The sequence below is a fragment of the Strongylocentrotus purpuratus genome, unplaced genomic scaffold (genome assembly GCF_000002235.5).
Source record: "Strongylocentrotus purpuratus isolate Spur 01 unplaced genomic scaffold, Spur_5.0 spur5_scaffold_21, whole genome shotgun sequence".
In the NCBI taxonomy this organism is placed as follows: Eukaryota; Metazoa; Echinodermata; class Echinoidea; order Camarodonta; family Strongylocentrotidae; genus Strongylocentrotus; species Strongylocentrotus purpuratus.
The window spans coordinates 38,145,223-38,163,113 of NW_022145607.1; the positions used below are offsets into that span (position 1 = coordinate 38,145,223).

Consider the following 17,891-nt stretch of genomic DNA (forward strand, 5'->3'; position numbering starts at 1 on the left):
AAGAAAATACTCCTTACTATACTCTACCCTTGAATGCACTATCTGGTGTTTCGTTTTGTCACATTGTGGCGTTGACTGCAGACCGATTCATAGCTGTTACGAAGCCGTTGCGTTATGCCAGCCTGATGACGTTTAGACGCATTGCCATTGTCCTGGGATGTCTTTGGCTTTTTTGTATTTTGTCTAACACCGCCCGATCTGTTATCTTAGCGCATGGATCACATACAAGTCAAGACCAGAAAGAAACGGACTGTGGGGCTCCACTAACTGGGAAATTGAAAGTAACCTTCACCTGGTTGTTATTTTGTGTGACCGTGATTTCAATGGTTGCGCTGCTTGCCATCAATGCTTTGATTCTTCACATCGCAGTGAAACAAGCGAGAAAGATTGCGAGTCAAAGAGTGATCATTCAGTTCCAACAGCAGCAACTCCCAGTACAAGATGGCCGATTGAAAGCATTTAAGACTATCTCCCTTGTCGTGACAGCCTCCATTATCTTCTGGTTCCCGCTTCCCCTGTATCTTATAGTATGGCTTACAACGTACCTATCACCTTTTACTGTTATGGTACAAAATAATTCCTTCCTGGTGTTGCATACAATAAGTTTGGTTTTCAATCCTATCATCTACGGCTTCAGAGATCGGGCTTTTCGAAAGGCCTTTCAGAATATCTTGCGTCAATTGTGAATAATGATAAAGTAATTTTTATATAGCGCATAACGTAGTAATCTTTCATCGTCGTCACCCTTCTGACGCCATTTTAGAGTGTGATCTATCCATTGTCACATAAAAGGAGCACCATTTGTCCTGGAAGTATCTTTACATTTATAGAAAAACATTTATTCATTTTAACGTGAGAGCCTACTGACCACAAACCTGACCGAGGGCCTGTCAGAAGTAGCCAAAGACAGGCGCGGATTCAAGGGGGGGGGGGGGGCGCGAGTGGGCCTTGACCCCCCCCCCCCCCAGCCAAAAAGACGAACCCCCTGGCAAAAAATGGTGACCAGAAATTTACCTCTTTTTGGGAGAGTCAAGGCAGGGGGGGATAATGAGTATAAAAAAATCTCTCACTATGCCCCCACCCCCACTGAGCGAAATATCGGCCGGCGTGATTTCAATTTTTCGGGGGCAAAAAAGAAGAAAAAATGGTGCTCACTACCCAACGCCCTCCCCCCATGAGCGAATATCGGCGGCCGACGCGATTTTCAAATTTCCAGGGGCTAAAAAAGAAAAAGAAAAAAAAATGTGCTCTCCATCCCCCCCCCCCCTCCCCCACTGAGCGAAATATCGGCTGGCACGATTTTCAAATTTCAAATTGATTTCAAATTTGGGCCTCTCCCCTTAAAAAATCCTGGATCCGCGCCTGTCGATCAGGGCTGGCTTAGAAGCTGAATATAATGTCGACGTTATTCACTACTGCCATATATCAGACTAGTAAGTATTATGTGTGAAATATGAGGGTATCAATCAATCTCTGAAATGACCATTATATTGACAATTTAGACGTCGATAGGACCACTAGACCTATATTTCCAAGTGATGTATCACCTTAATAATAATAATAATAGTGGGTTCTTGTATAGCGCTCATGTCAGTCAGATTTGACCCTCCTGGCGCTCCCGATTATTACCCTGGCTTATGTGTATAGAAAGGAGAAATACATAGCGATAGAAAAAAAAGCTGCAAAATAAAGAAGAGGGGGGGGGGAGAGAGAGAGAGAGAGAGAGAGGAGGGGAGGGGGCGGAGGTGGGGGGGGGGGGGGGAGAGCAATGGTCCGCCAGGTGAGAAGAATTCGGAGGAAATCTGACGAAAATGAATGGACAAGTGTTGAAATCAATTGACCTTTTACCAAATTGAATGACAAAAGACTGTGGCAGATTGTCACCGTGTGTACGATTTGCTTAACATTTCCACAGTTGTCAAAGAATTTTGAGACCAGTCTAATGCTCCTTAAAGTTACTGTAGGTCTGCTCTTCTCTGGATGTCACTGGTTCAGTACACTTTTTCCGGGAAACTACAGGTAGGCCAAGCATAATGTAATTGCCCTACCTAGCAACAATTAATAATTATATGCAATTTGCATTCTGATTATTGAAATAAAATTATTTCTAACAGGTGAATAAAATAATTTGTAACATGAATCTTAAAGGCTAATTCCACTCAAAAAATGATTTGCTTTATATAGATGCAGACAAATAAGAAAAACAGAGCAAAAAAGATTTGAGTAAAATCGGATAACTAATAAGAAAGTAATGAATTTAAAAAAAAAAGTATGAACAACTATAAATGATGGAGATCACTAAACAAAATAATTGCCAATTTGGTTATCAGTTTGTGACGTCATTGCCTCACTTTTTATCAATTGCTTTATATATTTTTATCCCATTAATTTCCCTTTTTATCCCCCAAAACTTGATTTCCCCATGACATTTCCCAAAATCTTTTATGAACTTTGAAGAATTGATACTACTTTCTGAATATTGTATATTCATAATCATTGATTTTTATATAAATAGTTTTTAAATTCACATTTTACATGGAAAATATAATAATTTAACTAAATATGATAATCTACAATCGTGCATCCACACAAAACATATAAATATCAAAAAAACTTGGATCCTGGTGTGAGGAATTAAGATTCTTAGGGGGGAAATGGGAAATTTATATTATCAATATAAAGAAAACAATTAGTGAATAGTGAAGCAATGACGTCATAGACTCATGAGTGAGTTGCCAATTTGTCTTGTGATTTTCAAAGTTGTTCATGTCATTAAAAAATCGTAACTTTCTTATTCGTTATCCGATTTTGCTCAAACTTTTTAGGATTGGTTTGTCTGATTTGTCTGCTTCTATTGGAAGTAAATTATTTTTGGAGTGGACTTGCCCTTTAACAAAGATTTATGCATCAAATTTGATTACGTAACGAAAGTGGCCAATAATTTTATCTCAATAAATCAGAATGCAGTTTGTATATATTATATTTTTGTAAAGTGGGGCAAAGCCTAAGGTTCGTCCTACCTAGCAACAATGAGTGAATAGAACTCGCATTCTGACTTCTGAAATACAATGATATATAACAGGTGAAAATTCATGCGAGATTTTGCTATCTTTCATCGAAAGCAGACGAGTGATTACATAAAAATGCGGAGATAGAGGATGTAAATTAACACGCGTAGTATTGTGGCGTAACCGGGCTCTGCCGGGGTAGCGTTCTGCCTTGCAGTCTCTCAAAACCCGGTTCACGCTCTCGACAATCATTCATCGACTATATCTCTCAGTGGGCTCTCACAAAAGTATATTGTGTAAGAAATAACGTGGACTAGCTCTCATTTTACTCACTCCCGCAATCACTGAATGTCTGACAGGACTAAAGAAACAACACTTGCACAGTATCTTCAGTTCAAGTAACTTTACTCGTTCCTGGTAACGGACCTGTCGCAACGACAGCCCGACGCTGACTCACAGATCACAACTATATAGAACCTGCCCCAACGGCAGCTAAGCGCCGACTCCCTGACATCTCACGATGTACACATATATATTTCACAATTAACTATAACGCCCTCTATGTCTTACTAAATTACTGGACTAGTTATGCTACAGTATCTTAAATTACATTATCGTTATGTAGACCGAGTAACGCCTACTCTCTCTCTCTCTCTCTCTCTCTCTCTCTCTCTCTCTCTCTATCTCTGTCTCTTTCTGTCTCTCTCGTAATATTTCTCTCCTCTCTCTCTCTCTCTTTCTCTCAATTCTTCTCTCTCTCTCTTCATCTTTCTCCCTCTCTCTCTCTCTCTCTCCCCCCTTCCCTTCTTTCTCTCTCTCTCTCTCTCCAATTCTCCTTTGATCTTCATTCTCCCCAATCCCTTCAATCTTTTCCCCCTCTCTCAATTACACACATCTCGCCCACAAAAACCAACGCACATGCTCACATCCCATCCTCTCCTTTTCATCTCATGCCACAGCGTTTACTATTCAAGCTATATATTGCCATTCATTTTGATCCTCAAATTGCGATGCTTTATTTTATCATTAATGATACAAGAAATAGATAAATGACCTATGTTAGGCCGGGCGATTGAAAATTCAAATTACTACCATCATTCTACAAACCAACACATCAAATAACAAATTCAGAAATACAAATGATAAAAAACAAGTTAATTACCTCAGAATAAATTACGTTTTATAACACCGATGTACTAACAAATTTATGGATGTTATTCCATTAACCTGTTATTTCATTTGCATGAAATTTGCATATGTCAGTAAACAGGTTTATTCTTTAGAAGACCACATAGAAATCTTGAATATTCAAAAGTAAAATTTGCATACCCATAACTGTTACACCATTTTTCTTGATTTTTCTAGTAAATACAATTGATAACCTATCATTACATATCGGTATTTTTAGACCTACGATAGCAATTTAGTTATTTTAAATGTAATACTAAACTTTAAAGGACCGTCATGCTATAAAGCTTGTTTAATATTGCACATATTCCCATACTGTTCTTAAACTGATTTTCTGGATGTCATGTCAGATCAACAAGATAACTTGAAATACAGACACAATAGAGAATAGCTAGAAAGGCCTAAACAAGATCTTACTTTATAATAGATGTTACAGATGTGAATCTAAGATAGATATTTGAAACTGAATTTGGCGCCCTTTTACCCGATGAAACCTTGCACCATACAATCATTGTTTCTTTAGCATGCCCCTCCGTTTCATGAATCCATTTAAACAAACAACGTTCCGATATCATTTCCAGTATTTCTATTTTTCCGTTTTATCCAATCTCATTACATTGTTTTATGTAATTATTGAATTGATATGTACTTCGATCATGTTTAGATATCTTCATTTTAAAAGGGAAATAAATAAATGAAACCAGACTTTGTTTGTCATGTGTGTTACATTACTGCTTATACAATTTACTGATTTTTATATCAAACTGTTTATCCAAGGAAAGATTTGCTCATCCAGTTACCATTCATACTCGTCCATTTTATAGAATCCCGTATTTAACCCCATTCTTTTTGTTGCATGTAATTTCGCTATTTTGACCTAGCAATAAGTTTAAAAATTGAAACCATTAACCCAGACATAGTCTAAAATGATAAAGTTGCAGTCTCACAAACTTTTTTCTTCGGCTGTCCATTTCAGTTGACGTTCCGTTACAATGCAGTGGAATTCTGACGGAACGGGTTTTCTACCATAAACTCAGCGTTGCCATCCTCCATGAAGTTCTCCCACAGCTCTGTCTCCTCCTCCTCCTCCTCCTCCTCCTCCTCTTCATTCATCCTCATCATCTCTCTTCCAATCATCTTCGCGATATCGTGCATGAACTTTGGACCGGATGGTGGTCCCTTCTCGATTTTGCTCTCGAATGTGGGGTAAAGAACCTTCTTGAGGGGGTTACATTTACCCCCTCCTACCAGTGATGCCCCGCAGGTGATGGGGTTTAGTATCTTGTTGAAGCACATGCGTATCTCCCACAGGTACTGGATCTTCTTCCTCTCCTGTTACCATGGTAACCAAAAAAAAAAAAAATCTCGTCATTTGATTCATTGATTGAAAAGACATTATTGAAATTTAAAGATAACGTTGAGTTCTGGTCATCCGATTGCATTGTGATTACATCTTTCTGTGTACAGTACTTGTTACTTTACCTAGACTGGGCCACATTCGTTATGATTTTGATGACTCTGGAACCTTGCAGTATACACACCAATAAGGGAGTTTATAGATCTGCGCATGGGCAGATAAAGGTCATTTGTACCAAAATGGTAAAACCCACATAGATGAATACTGGATATGCGCTCATGAAAGTTATGTAACATTATTCATTTATGCACCAACGGTATATTCTATGATACGCAGGTGGAAGTATTCTTTTCAAGAGGTCAAACAAAAGGTATTCATGAAGCACATCTAGGACTTTGGCAGTTATTATTCTAAGATGCTCAAAGTGGAACTTCTCCATGTGTAAAAGATCCGTGGATATTTGGGGTCATTTGTACCATGTGCTATCTGTAAACTCCCTTATACTTACATGCTACATGATCAACTTTTTCTGATCCATTCCACACCCTTCCTTTCACAATGCAATCGGATGACCAGAACTCACCTTTATCTTTAATACTTAACGCTATACACTTCGATATCACATAATGTGTAAACATTTTCCACTCCATGGGGAGCATTTAAGTCAGGCGCCATTTTACAGACGCTTACAACATACCACAATGACTTTCGCACCCTAACGGATACCTATTTACAATCTGAATGGAGAGAAGAAATATAGATAACATGTCTTGCTTGAGGACGTAAGTGCCGTGCCGGGGTTCGAACGCACAACCTTCACATCTAAGGTCAAATATACAAACCACTCGACTACTAATACATGATAATTTGCATAAGAAACTTACCACACAGTAGACAGCGGGATCGACACCCAGCCCCTTATTGAGAGCGTTAGTGATGTAGGCAAGTGGATATTTGAGAGTATCTGAAGGTCGTATAGCATTATCACCGTCCGCTAAGATTCTACATAAGAGAGAGACAGAGAACGAACAAGGATGTTTCGATGTTTTAATATTTTTTTTTTTAAATTAAGATAACAGACTATTTATTTGTAAGAAGCTTTGCCAAATGGAGGTGTTTTTGTCAAGGTGAAGACCAAAAAAAATTGGGTTCTTTTTTAAATGTCAATTTGGCAGAGTTTCATAGAGGGAAAGTCCCATAAAAGGGCCTCCTCTTTTGTGTGTTATTTTATTTATTATTTCACCTCGTTTTCTTTGTTATCGTTATACTTATATACGTTTTTGGAAATGAAATAGAATGTTAAATGCTCGAATATTAAAAGTATGACGAGAAAAGTCTGAGGTGCTGGGACCAAACATCTCTACCGCCTGTGTGTAGTCCTATATAATATACATCTTAATGTGTACAGTGCATGACTTTAAACAAGATTCAGTCAATTACTTACAATAATTGTTATGACTCCCAAACCTCACAGTATACACCAATTTATATTTATCATTTTGTTATATTATTTATTTTTATTTTTGCATAATGACATAACTGCAATATTTAAGTAAACGTAATACAAAGTTTTGGTATGGGGTCATGAATTTGGTTCAAATGAACATATTGGAAGCATATGCGATTTTACAATACTTCATGATCGTTGTCGCTGTTGAAATCAAGTCTAAAGTCATGAAACTGTAAACAATAAACTCTCAAGTTGTATAGCTCCCTCTCGAGACTGATTTACTCTAGCCTTAAAACAATGTTTCTTGACTACAATCGACCGATTTGCTATTCCCGTTTGGAAATTATATATCAGAACTGCATTTTGAGATTTTCATGGTCGCAGCTACCATGGAATGGTGTTTTAGGTGCTAATTTTTCTAGTTCTTATGATACATCTACAGGTGCATCCAAATATATAAAAATTCTAAAGAATTACTTTCCATCCAATTTTCAAAATTTCCCAAAACTTTTGCGATACCTTTAAGTAAGTATAAACTTGATAATCAAAAGCTCATCAAATACACGGAACTTATGTACAATGAATAAACTAATCATAACAATAGCGTGAGAGGGAAAAGAAATGAAGAAAGGGAGAGAGAGAGAAAGAAAAAAAGAGGGAGGTCTTGGGTTCAACGCTAAGTTGATGCGCTAGAGCCCTCTGGTAAGGCATTAATTCTCATTACCAATTACCAAGTCCCTCGGAGAAGACTTAAAGCCCCACTGTCCTACTTGTAGCTACTTGCTCCCTCTATATAGAAAACTTCCCCATCGGTGCCTGTTGGTCCCCCATGATCCTCTATTTCTTATGTTATTTGAGAGCTGATGAGATAGCCACCTGTCAGTGACCTCACTGTGTGGTCTAATCCCTCCTAGCCACACTAGAGCTGATAAGCTTTAAAGTCGTTGGTCCACGGATTGCTTACTAGGGACTTTTAGATTTGCGTGTGACGTCCATTCAAGACAGTGTATTAAAAGGACGTCGATTGTAGCAATTCACGTTGTCGTTGTGCAAATCTAAAAGTCCCTATTAACAAAGCATACACATACTTTTTTTTTCTTTATGTGTTTTATTGAACAACAAAAAAACAATCACAATATTTACAAGTTATTATAAAAACATTACAAAAAAGCCGTAAAACGTAGATCAAAACCTCACGAAAAGTGAATTTACAACATTTACAACATTATAAAACAGGATTATAAGACAAACTTCCATTTTTTAAAGTGCAAGGGCAGTTTGTTTTCTTTTTTTGCAATACGATATTCAAGATCTTTATTATAGTCAATGTAAGTTCTGAAACCCTGAAAATTGGGTATTTTACTTTGAAATTTGCATAAATAAATGTAGTATTTAAGCATAAGAAATAAATACGTCAAAAACATATCCTTTTCATAGCCAAACATTCTTTCAAATTTTGAAAAATTCACTACTTTATTAATCTTCTCATTAATAGTTTTAATGGTATCATCCCAAATGGGTTTTACAGTCTGACATTCGATGAAAAGATGTAGGTAAGTCTCGGGTTCATTATCGCAAAATGAACAATTAGGAGAATTCTTTCGTTTAATTTTGAACAAAAAGTTATTTAATGCTATGGCTTTATGAAATAGTTTGAAATAAAATGAACGAATGCGAGTGCTTATAGAACATTTGAAATGATCAATATGGATCTTGTCCCAATCAACAGGGTTAGGGTCAGAAAGTTCTTTCCAGAATGTTAATTTTTTTCGGGAACATGTGGCTCTAGTATGACATTATAAGCATATTTGGGAACCTTCCTAGCTTGCACAAATGTATTGACAAAGGCATCAAAGATTACATCATGATTCAGGTCTGTTGAGACCAACCAATCAGAAGGAACATTTTTCATAAGAAAATTGTATTTCCTCCTACCCCTAGGATTAATATCGTAATCAAGTATCAATTCTTCAAAAAGTTTGCTACCAGGGTGAGGAGGATTAAGCAAATCACTTATAAAAATAATACCTTTATCAATCCAACCCTGATACAAAAAATAATTTTTGGATTTTGAGTTAGCAAGTCAGATGAAGCAAGCCAGCAAACCAAAATAACGTTTGTATTTGGCGCCTGAGATGGGTACTTACTTTTTGATGTTGTACTTATCAAACAGCTTTATAGTATTTTTGAAATACTTCATGGGGCTGTTGAATGTCTCCAGATCATTCATACACGTTCCATGTTTTTCATACTCGTGTTTCCTGTCATGAAAGGAAAAACAGTAACACATAGATGACTTAGTCAGGATTTTGCCTTTAACATTATGCGGAGAAACTATAATGTCCAATTCAATAGGCCATTTTCGTAATGTAACCAAATTTAATGCGTTATTCTTTGTAAAGTGCCTCAATACAAATTATTTCATTCACCTGATAAGAATAATAGTATTTCAATGGTCAGAACGCTAACTGCATAATCAAGTGTTGCTAGGTAGGTCAAGCCACAATTGTTGTCCTACCTGGCAACCACTAATGTACGCAATTCGGATTCTGTCTTTTGAAATACTATTATTTTTATCAGGTGAATGAAATAATCTGTATTGAGGCACTTCACAAAGACTTATGCATTAAATTTGGTTACATTACGAAAATGGCCTATTCAGTAGATCATTTTCGTTATGTTATCAAATTTAATGCACAAATCTTTGTTGAGTGCCATGTTACAAATGATTTCATTCACCTGTTATGAATGATTCTTTTTCAATAGTCAGAATGCAGATTTGCATACATCAATTGTTGCTAGGTATGACAAACATTATGGCTTGTCCTACCTAACAACACGTAATAATATGCAATTCGTATTCTGACAATTGAAATACTTAGTACAATTATTCGTAACAGGTGATACGTAATAATTCTAATAACTCGAATCATTGGGTCATCGCGTCGGGTCGGGTGGTCGTGTTACCCGCCCCTTTGTGAAAACATGCCCTTTTATTCACGGAATATCGGGGGTGATGTTGTGAAATAAACCCCTCTCATCTAGAAATGGTCTGGTCCAATTTAGCCGATACCTTGTGAAAACCCTACGGCAAATCTACGAAATCTTCTGCTTTCGTTTCACGCGAGGTCATGTCACTCGACCGGACGCGATGATCCTATGTGATTCGAAGTAAGCCCCTCTGTCCTATAACATACATACCAGAAGTTAATTTTGATTCCACCTTTCTTGTAGGTCGGCCATTTCAAGTTCATTTCATTACGTATATCCTACAATAAAGAATGGTTAAAAGTGAAGAAATAACTTCTTTTGTTTAATTGAAAAATGAAAACAACAACCACAACATCAACAGCAGCAGAAGCAACAACAGCAACAGCAACAACAATTACAACAACAGCAGCTACGAAATTAACAGTAACAACAACAACAGCACGCGTACCACTTAAAGTGTGGACATATCACTAGTTATTTGTGATGATTTAACCAGGTGTTCTTTATAACCAAAGATCATATTGCGAGGTTGAGAACCTCTTGTAATTTAGGTTAGAGATGGAGTGTGTTTAAAGGAAACATCCAAACATAACAGACAACTGCTCCAAATCAGAGAAGCAGACTGGTGAAAGTTTAAATGAAATCGGACCCCAAAAAATAAGAAAATGATGAATTTTGACAGATTTAATCCTTGTACGTATGGGCGCTTCAAATTGACTGAATCGGTAATATCACTGTGACGTAGTGCTTGACAGCTGTGCCATTTGTTCAAACAAAACAAAACAATAACTAAAATATCAATTTTTTAACATGTATTAGTCAGGAGGGTCTTTTCCTTTCAGATGAGCTATCCACAATATATTTTGAGTAGTACCCTACAGGAAAAGGCATTTAGGAGCAAACTATAAATTAACGATATCCTTCTACACGACAATCCACGAACCAAATTGCCTATTGAAATTCGCATAACTATAGAATTATAACTCTTTTATTGTTGGTCCTATTTATTTCAAACTTTCACCGATCGGCTTCTTTTAACTGTTTATTCTATTAATAATTGTAATACAAATAATTATAATAACGACGATGATGATGATAATAATAATAATAACAACGATGATGATAACAATATTACTGATGAATATAATAATAATGGTTTTAATAATGGTTTTAATAATGGTTTCTTGTATGCTGCTAATGTCTGTCAGACTTGACACTTTTGGCGCTTTGCAGTAATTACCCCGGCTTTAGAAGAGCTGCCATTATGGTGCTCTTTATAGCATTGCAATTAATTAATGTTGCAGGGATTCGAACCCACTACCCTGTGCTTCACACTCCGGTGACTTATCCACTAGACCATAATACTTCTAATGAATCGAATTGTCTACACAGAAATCTTTATTTTTCCTGATGGCATAAATGTCTTTTGATGGGAACTGGTATTGTGGCGATGATACAGGCAATAAATCCAGGCACCTGTCGTTCTTAACTTCATCTTTATTTGAAAATACAGATATTATGAGATAGAAATGTAAGTTATTGCTAAATATAAGAGTTTTGAAACGACAGAAGGTAATGTGTTTATTTTAAACTTACATTGATCTCATCATTAATGAACTCCCCAGTGCAGTCTATGGGGGTGTTTTTCATATTGCTCTTAAACGGCCTGCAAAGAGAGAAGGAAGTTTTACATGTATGTCAAAGCCCCTACTGAAAATAAATCTGATTGCCGATCCATACTTGTCGTCTGCAATATTTGTTGATCTGAGCAAATACCTTTTAAAGTTGTGTGTCTGGCAAATTTTGGAATCTAAGGACCATATTGTGGCCTTGCTTCTAAAAAATAAATGTTTAGCAGTTGTCTGCTCATTGCAAAGCTTTCCCATCCTACCGGTTAAAATGTATGCATAGTAATCCAACGACCCCCGCCCCTCCTAAACGTTATATCTTAGCCTCTGATTATGGGTTCACTTAAAGTCTACCAATCACTTGAAGAAAAAAAAAAGACTTGTGTGTAGGTAGAATGTATAAAAAATCAACCTCAAAAAGCTTTACCTGGTATTCTATAGGTAAAGTGATCAGGAGCATAAGAAAACAAAGGATAACATAAAAACCCGCATAGAGGGCGCACACAGAATACAATTAAGTCTACTCAACAACATACCCGTTGTGCTGTTCAGTATAAATTGCAATATTTCTTTGCAGAAGTAATATTTGACTCTTATATTTCAATACAACAAACCGACACGGAGCCCCTTTACATCAAAAGTAAAACATATTTTGGTGATTGGTATATTTTAACTTTCTCTCTACTTCAATGAATGAATTAAGCAATTAAGAAACGAGGTAAAATTCAAAGTGTTTAATTGTATAAATCCAAGACTATCATAACTTTAAGGCCTGTCGCAACATTATTATTTTGATAATGCCATTTTTACTTCATCTGTTTCCATGTAAGTGTCAGCTTAAAATTAACGACTTGCAAATAATTCCATAACCAATCATCCACTAGTTTATAAAAAAGTGGATGTATTTGTTTCTTGGTCGGAAATCTATCAGGAGAAACCCCCTGCCCCTTCTTCAAATAATCTGGTGGTGTTTTAATACTGTTCTCTTAGATGTTACACTCACCATAGCCCGTGGATGGTCCAATTCTTCTTGTATGTACTAATGATTTCGCAATTTGCCTGTAAAATGTTAACAAATCCATAAAATATTAAATTTCTTGACTAGCTATGGCTAAGACATGATTACTCAGCTCATATGCAATTAATAAAACAGTAAACATTTATAATTTTTTATATCATGGCTTCTAATTAATATATTTAATATTTCAATCACTCAATATTAACATGTGTTCTTTCAAATTGTAAATTGCGCCTACTATATTTAGTAAATAGATGGAGAATAGTGATTTTACAATTACATATAGTCAATTCTAGGCGTAACGGAGTGACATTTCGGAGCATTTCCAATTTTGAATAAAGAATATCATAGAAATATTGATAAGATTTACATGTAAATATTTATACTAATAAGAGGTTATCTAATAGGAGTTAAGTCTCCTATCAACCTTTCTTCAAATTTATAAAATATGTATTTTAAATAACTTTGTTACATAATTACCACAAGTTGAAATGTCATTCGTTGAAACGTTTTGAATCACGAAAAGGATAAAAAGTCCTTACATTTATCATATTTTGCACAGTGTATACTTTTTTTCATTTGGTAATTATGTACCAAAAACTCATTGATTTTCATTGCGAAGTAGTAAAGGGTTGCCCTGAATTAAAAACAAGCAAACATACAAAACATAAATGAGTTACTGAAATATGATAAACAAATAATGAAGTGTCTCACCTTCTCACAAAAAGATGGCCCCCAAGTGTTGACTAGAACTAACTTGTCATATTCAACCTCTTCACTGTATGCCAAGAGAGAGATAGATAGAGAGGGAGTGAAGAGAGACAGAGATAAAGATAGAGAGAGAGAGAGAGAGAGAGAGAGAGAGATAGATAGAGAGGGAGTGAAGAGAGACAGAGACAAAGATAGAGAGAGAGAGAGAGAGAGAGAGAGAGAGAGAGGGGGGGAGTGAGGAGAGACAGAGATAGAGAGAGAGAGAGAGAGAGAGAGAGAGAGGGGGGAGTGAGGAGAGACAGAGAAAGAGAGAGAGAGAGAGAGAGAGAGGGGGAGTGAGTAGAGACAGAGATAGAGAGAGATAGAGAGAGAGATAGATAGAGAGGGAGTGAAGAGAGACAGGGACAAAGATAGATAGAGAGAGAGAGAGTGAGAGAGAGAGGGAGAGACAGAGACACACACATATATATAGAGAGAGAGGGAGAAAGAGAGAGAGTGAGAGAGAGAGACAGAGAGAGAGAGAGAGGGAGTGAGGAGAGGCAGAGATAGAGAGAGATAGAGAGAGAGATAGATAGAGAGGGAGTGAAGAGAGACAGGGACAAAGATAGATAGAGATAGAGAGAGTGAGAGAGAGAGGGAGAGACAGAGACACACATATATATAGAGAGAAAGAGAGACAGAGAGAGAGGGAGAGAGACAGAGAGAGAGACAGAGAGTGAAGAGAGACAGAGAGAGAAGAATGGAAGAAAGAGAGAGAGAAAAGAGAGAGAGAAACATAATGAATAAAGAGCGATAAAAGAGAGAGTGAGAGGGAGAGAAGAGAGAGAGAGAGTGAGAGGGGGAGAGAGAGAGTGAGAGAGTGAGAGGGAGAGAGAAGAGAGAGAGAGAGAGAATAACTCTTGTCGAAGTTCACAACAAGCTTGTACTAACAAATAACATCATTTCTCTATTTGCTTCTTTTTAGAGTATGAAATAAAGCTTAGATATTTCTTCCAATTTAAGGTTACTGAAATATGTATTCGTGAAAACTTGTTTTTCATTGTTGATTTTCCCCTCTCTTTGCATGGTTCCACTTTTTTTTTCTTACGCTTGTACCTTCTCCAGAAAAGTTATCCCTTTCAGCAACTAATCTGTGGCATTTTTTTTGTGGGAGGAAAACACTGCTTTATATCAAGAACATCAATCAATAATCATTAAAATCATAATAAAATCGTAGCCCAACGGAAACGGAAGAAAAAGAATATATATTTACAAAACTTGGCGGAAGAGCTCTCGAAAGGACCTTCCTTCAATGGTGTTCATGCAGCACAGGGCAACGAGAATAATCAAAATAGAAATGCGCGCCATTTCTAGAGCAGAAATCCGAGTGAAACCTGAAATTGACAAGGTGTGCTGTCGATATCCCTTCGATGACCAGTGTTGTCCGCTTCTTGAAAGAGATGTCGTCTGCTCCTAGAAGTATCCGTTTACTCAGTGCTGGCGCTGGACTTCAGCAAAGAATAGTTATGTGGGCATTTGGTTTTACCTTTTATTTGAGGGCATGGTGAAAATGTAAGGGCATCCAAGACGATCAATCACTCTTAAAAGTTAGTCTTTGAGTGACAGCTTAGACATGAAGAGCCGTCTGAGTTCATTTAATACAGCGTATTTTCTTAGACGACAAAGAACAACTGGACAGTATAGAGAGACAGTTAAGAGCGATAGATTGATGGGGAAAGTGATTGATGAGCAATATGCCCTTTTCATATAATACCACCCTGGTAACATGTGAGCTGAACGAGAATTTCTGGATGAGATATGTAAAAGAAATAACTCTACGATCATTATTTTCTTCATTGCTTGATAAAAGAATTCCGCTGATGTCATGTTTTGACTAGTTTCGTTACATTGCCAATTCTAATTCATATAGTTTAAATCAAACTACCGAAAAGGTTTACAATCATGTTTTTGTTGTTATATTTTCAATACCAAGCTTGGTGCCGAGCAGTTCACCAAGGTGCCTCAATTTTTGAGCATAATAACAAGATAAGAGCAAGTGAGAAGAGACAAGCGCCGAAAAAAAATCGGAACAATAATACAACATCCTTATATTCTCAGACCTATACCCCTGGACACCTACTGTACCAAGCCATCTCTTTCCTGCATAAGGCTCATCAGTCACCAGCAGGCTTGCACAGACCGTTCGCGAAGAAGAGAAAAGCCAATCAATCAATCGATCAATCAATAAATCAACCAAACAACCAACCAACCAACCAATCAACCAATTAATAAAACAATCAATCACTTAATCAACCAATCAACCAATCAATAAAACAATCAATCAACCAACCAATCGATCCATCAATCAATCAACCAACCATTCATTCAATCATTCAATCGATCAATCAATACATCAATCATTCAAGCAAGCAATCAATCAGTCAATCAATCAATCAATCACCATGTCTTTGCACTAGTACCTTCATAGCTGCCTTGTAGAACAATCGTTCCTCATTATGATGATCGGGTGTATTTTCTCTTTGTTTTCTCTTTGAGTAGATTTGCCTTAAATATTTGGTAAACGTTTCTCTAAGAATTAAAAAAAAACGAAAGAGGGTGACTTTATGGCATAGTCCATTTTTGTAATGCAACCAAATTTCATGCATACATCTTTAAGTGAAGTGCCCCGATATGAATTATTTTCATTCACCCGTTAGAATAAATCATTTCAATACTCAGAATGTAAATTGCCTATATCACTTGCTTTTAGGTAGGACAAGCCTTAATGTTTGTCTTACCTAGCAAGATCTAATGTATGCAATTCGCTTTCTGACTTACGAGATCCAATAGACAGTTTTACTAACATTTCAAATTCATGCTAAATTTTTAAATAAAGGTTGTTCTTGACACACTGAAAGCTTTCCCGACGGTTGCCCGACATAGAAACAAATAATGTATACACGTTGGGTTCCAAGAAATGTAGTTTATTCATTAATAACAGGTTAATTGAGAAAATCGTCACTAGGTCCCCAGGAAAGAAACATTCATAAATTTGAATATATTAACAAATCACTATATCAATGTAACAGGTAAATGCAATAACTCGTATTAAAAAACGAGGTACGTCACAAAGACGTATGCTTAAATTCAATTACAATACGAAAATGGTCTTAATGGTTTAAAAAAGAATATCATGTAGAGTGTGCATGTGCATAAATGACTAGTGATTGAACTTCTAACTGAAATAGATTTAATTGTAACAGTATGAAACTGAGTTAGTAAAAGAAAATGACAATAGCTACATTAATAATGCGCATATTACGCTCAAAGCCCACCGCACACTATCTGATCTTCCTACGATCCAATTTTCGAAGCAATTGCAATTATACTAGATATATAAATCTGAACAAACATCATCTTCCAGTTCCTGATGTAGGTTCTGAGTAATAATAAGAATGCTAACAAACGGAATGATAAGGCATTAAAGCTTTCTAGTCAGAATAAAGCCGAATCGAATCATAACAAATCGCACAATTGGTATGACTTCACTAAGATTCTGAGACGATTTAACTATTCCTCTTCCAAAGAAGCATGATTGTATAAATCATATACGTATTCAAATCATAGATCGTTAGGATTTTAAATGTTTGAATGATCGCATGAAAAACTATGGCAAATTTTTCCAAAATCGGATCGATTTTCCTGTTATTTGGTACTCTAATTCTTTTGAAATATTCTCATTAATTCGTTAACATTATTTAAAAGAAACTTGAAGCAGCATCTTATATATCTAAATATCAATGATTCTTGTACCAAGAATTATGTAATTCAACATTACCTATACATTTTTTCAAACTTATGATTTTGTAATGATTATTTCCATTTGTATTACCTACCATGAACGATGTCCATGTTTTGTCAAGTATCTTTCTTTTTTAGTTTTGTTTGTATATGAGTGTTTGTTTGCTTGATTGATTTTATTTCTGTGTTCAAATAACAAATATAAGGTTATACATTTTTACAACATACATAGCTAATCATGTCTAATAATATTATACAATAACCATAATACAAACCATAAAAACAAGTATAACAGATATTTGTATATATTTTTCATTAAACTAAAGAGATAAATTTTAGAATGCAGAAATAATGTTCGGGGAACTATGCCTTATTATTTATCGACAAGGCCATTTGGCCTTTTTTTTTTAGTTCCCTATTTTCATTTTCTTATATATTGCAAATGCTTATTATTGTTTATATCTTTGTATGGTTTTATTGAAAATGAAAATTAATAAAACGAATTTAAATTAATTGAATTGAATTAAAAGTCAGGTGGTATAGTGAGCGGTCGGTTCTAGAATCCTACACAGTAATACATGTATTATTATCCTGGCTTTACCTAAGCCGAATGGCGCTCATTCAGAAATAACTACACCTGATACCCAGTGTAGGATACTTTGTAATAACGTTACTCGTTCATATAATGGCGTTGATCAATGCATGAATAACATTTCGATCGTTCAATCTTTGTGTTAAACTTTTTTTTTCTACAACGATT

The 17,891-nt window shown here is 36.0% G+C and overlaps 1 protein-coding gene across 1 annotated transcript; it reads right to left on the reverse strand.

The window, feature by feature from the left end:
• Positions 1-3,999: 3,999 nt before the first annotated feature.
• Positions 4,000-14,792, reverse strand: LOC105446321 (ribonuclease T2-like). The gene is made up of 8 exons (XM_030994731.1): positions 14,604-14,792; positions 13,355-13,418; positions 12,626-12,681; positions 11,591-11,660; positions 10,205-10,272; positions 9,151-9,264; positions 6,438-6,555; positions 4,000-5,528 (listed from the first exon to the last, which is right to left on the reverse strand). Exons 1-8 carry the CDS (start codon positions 14,696-14,698, stop codon positions 5,184-5,186), a joined length of 930 nt encoding a protein of 309 aa, XP_030850591.1. The 5' UTR covers positions 14,699-14,792; the 3' UTR covers positions 4,000-5,183.
• Between the last annotated feature and the right edge of the window lie 3,099 nt (positions 14,793-17,891).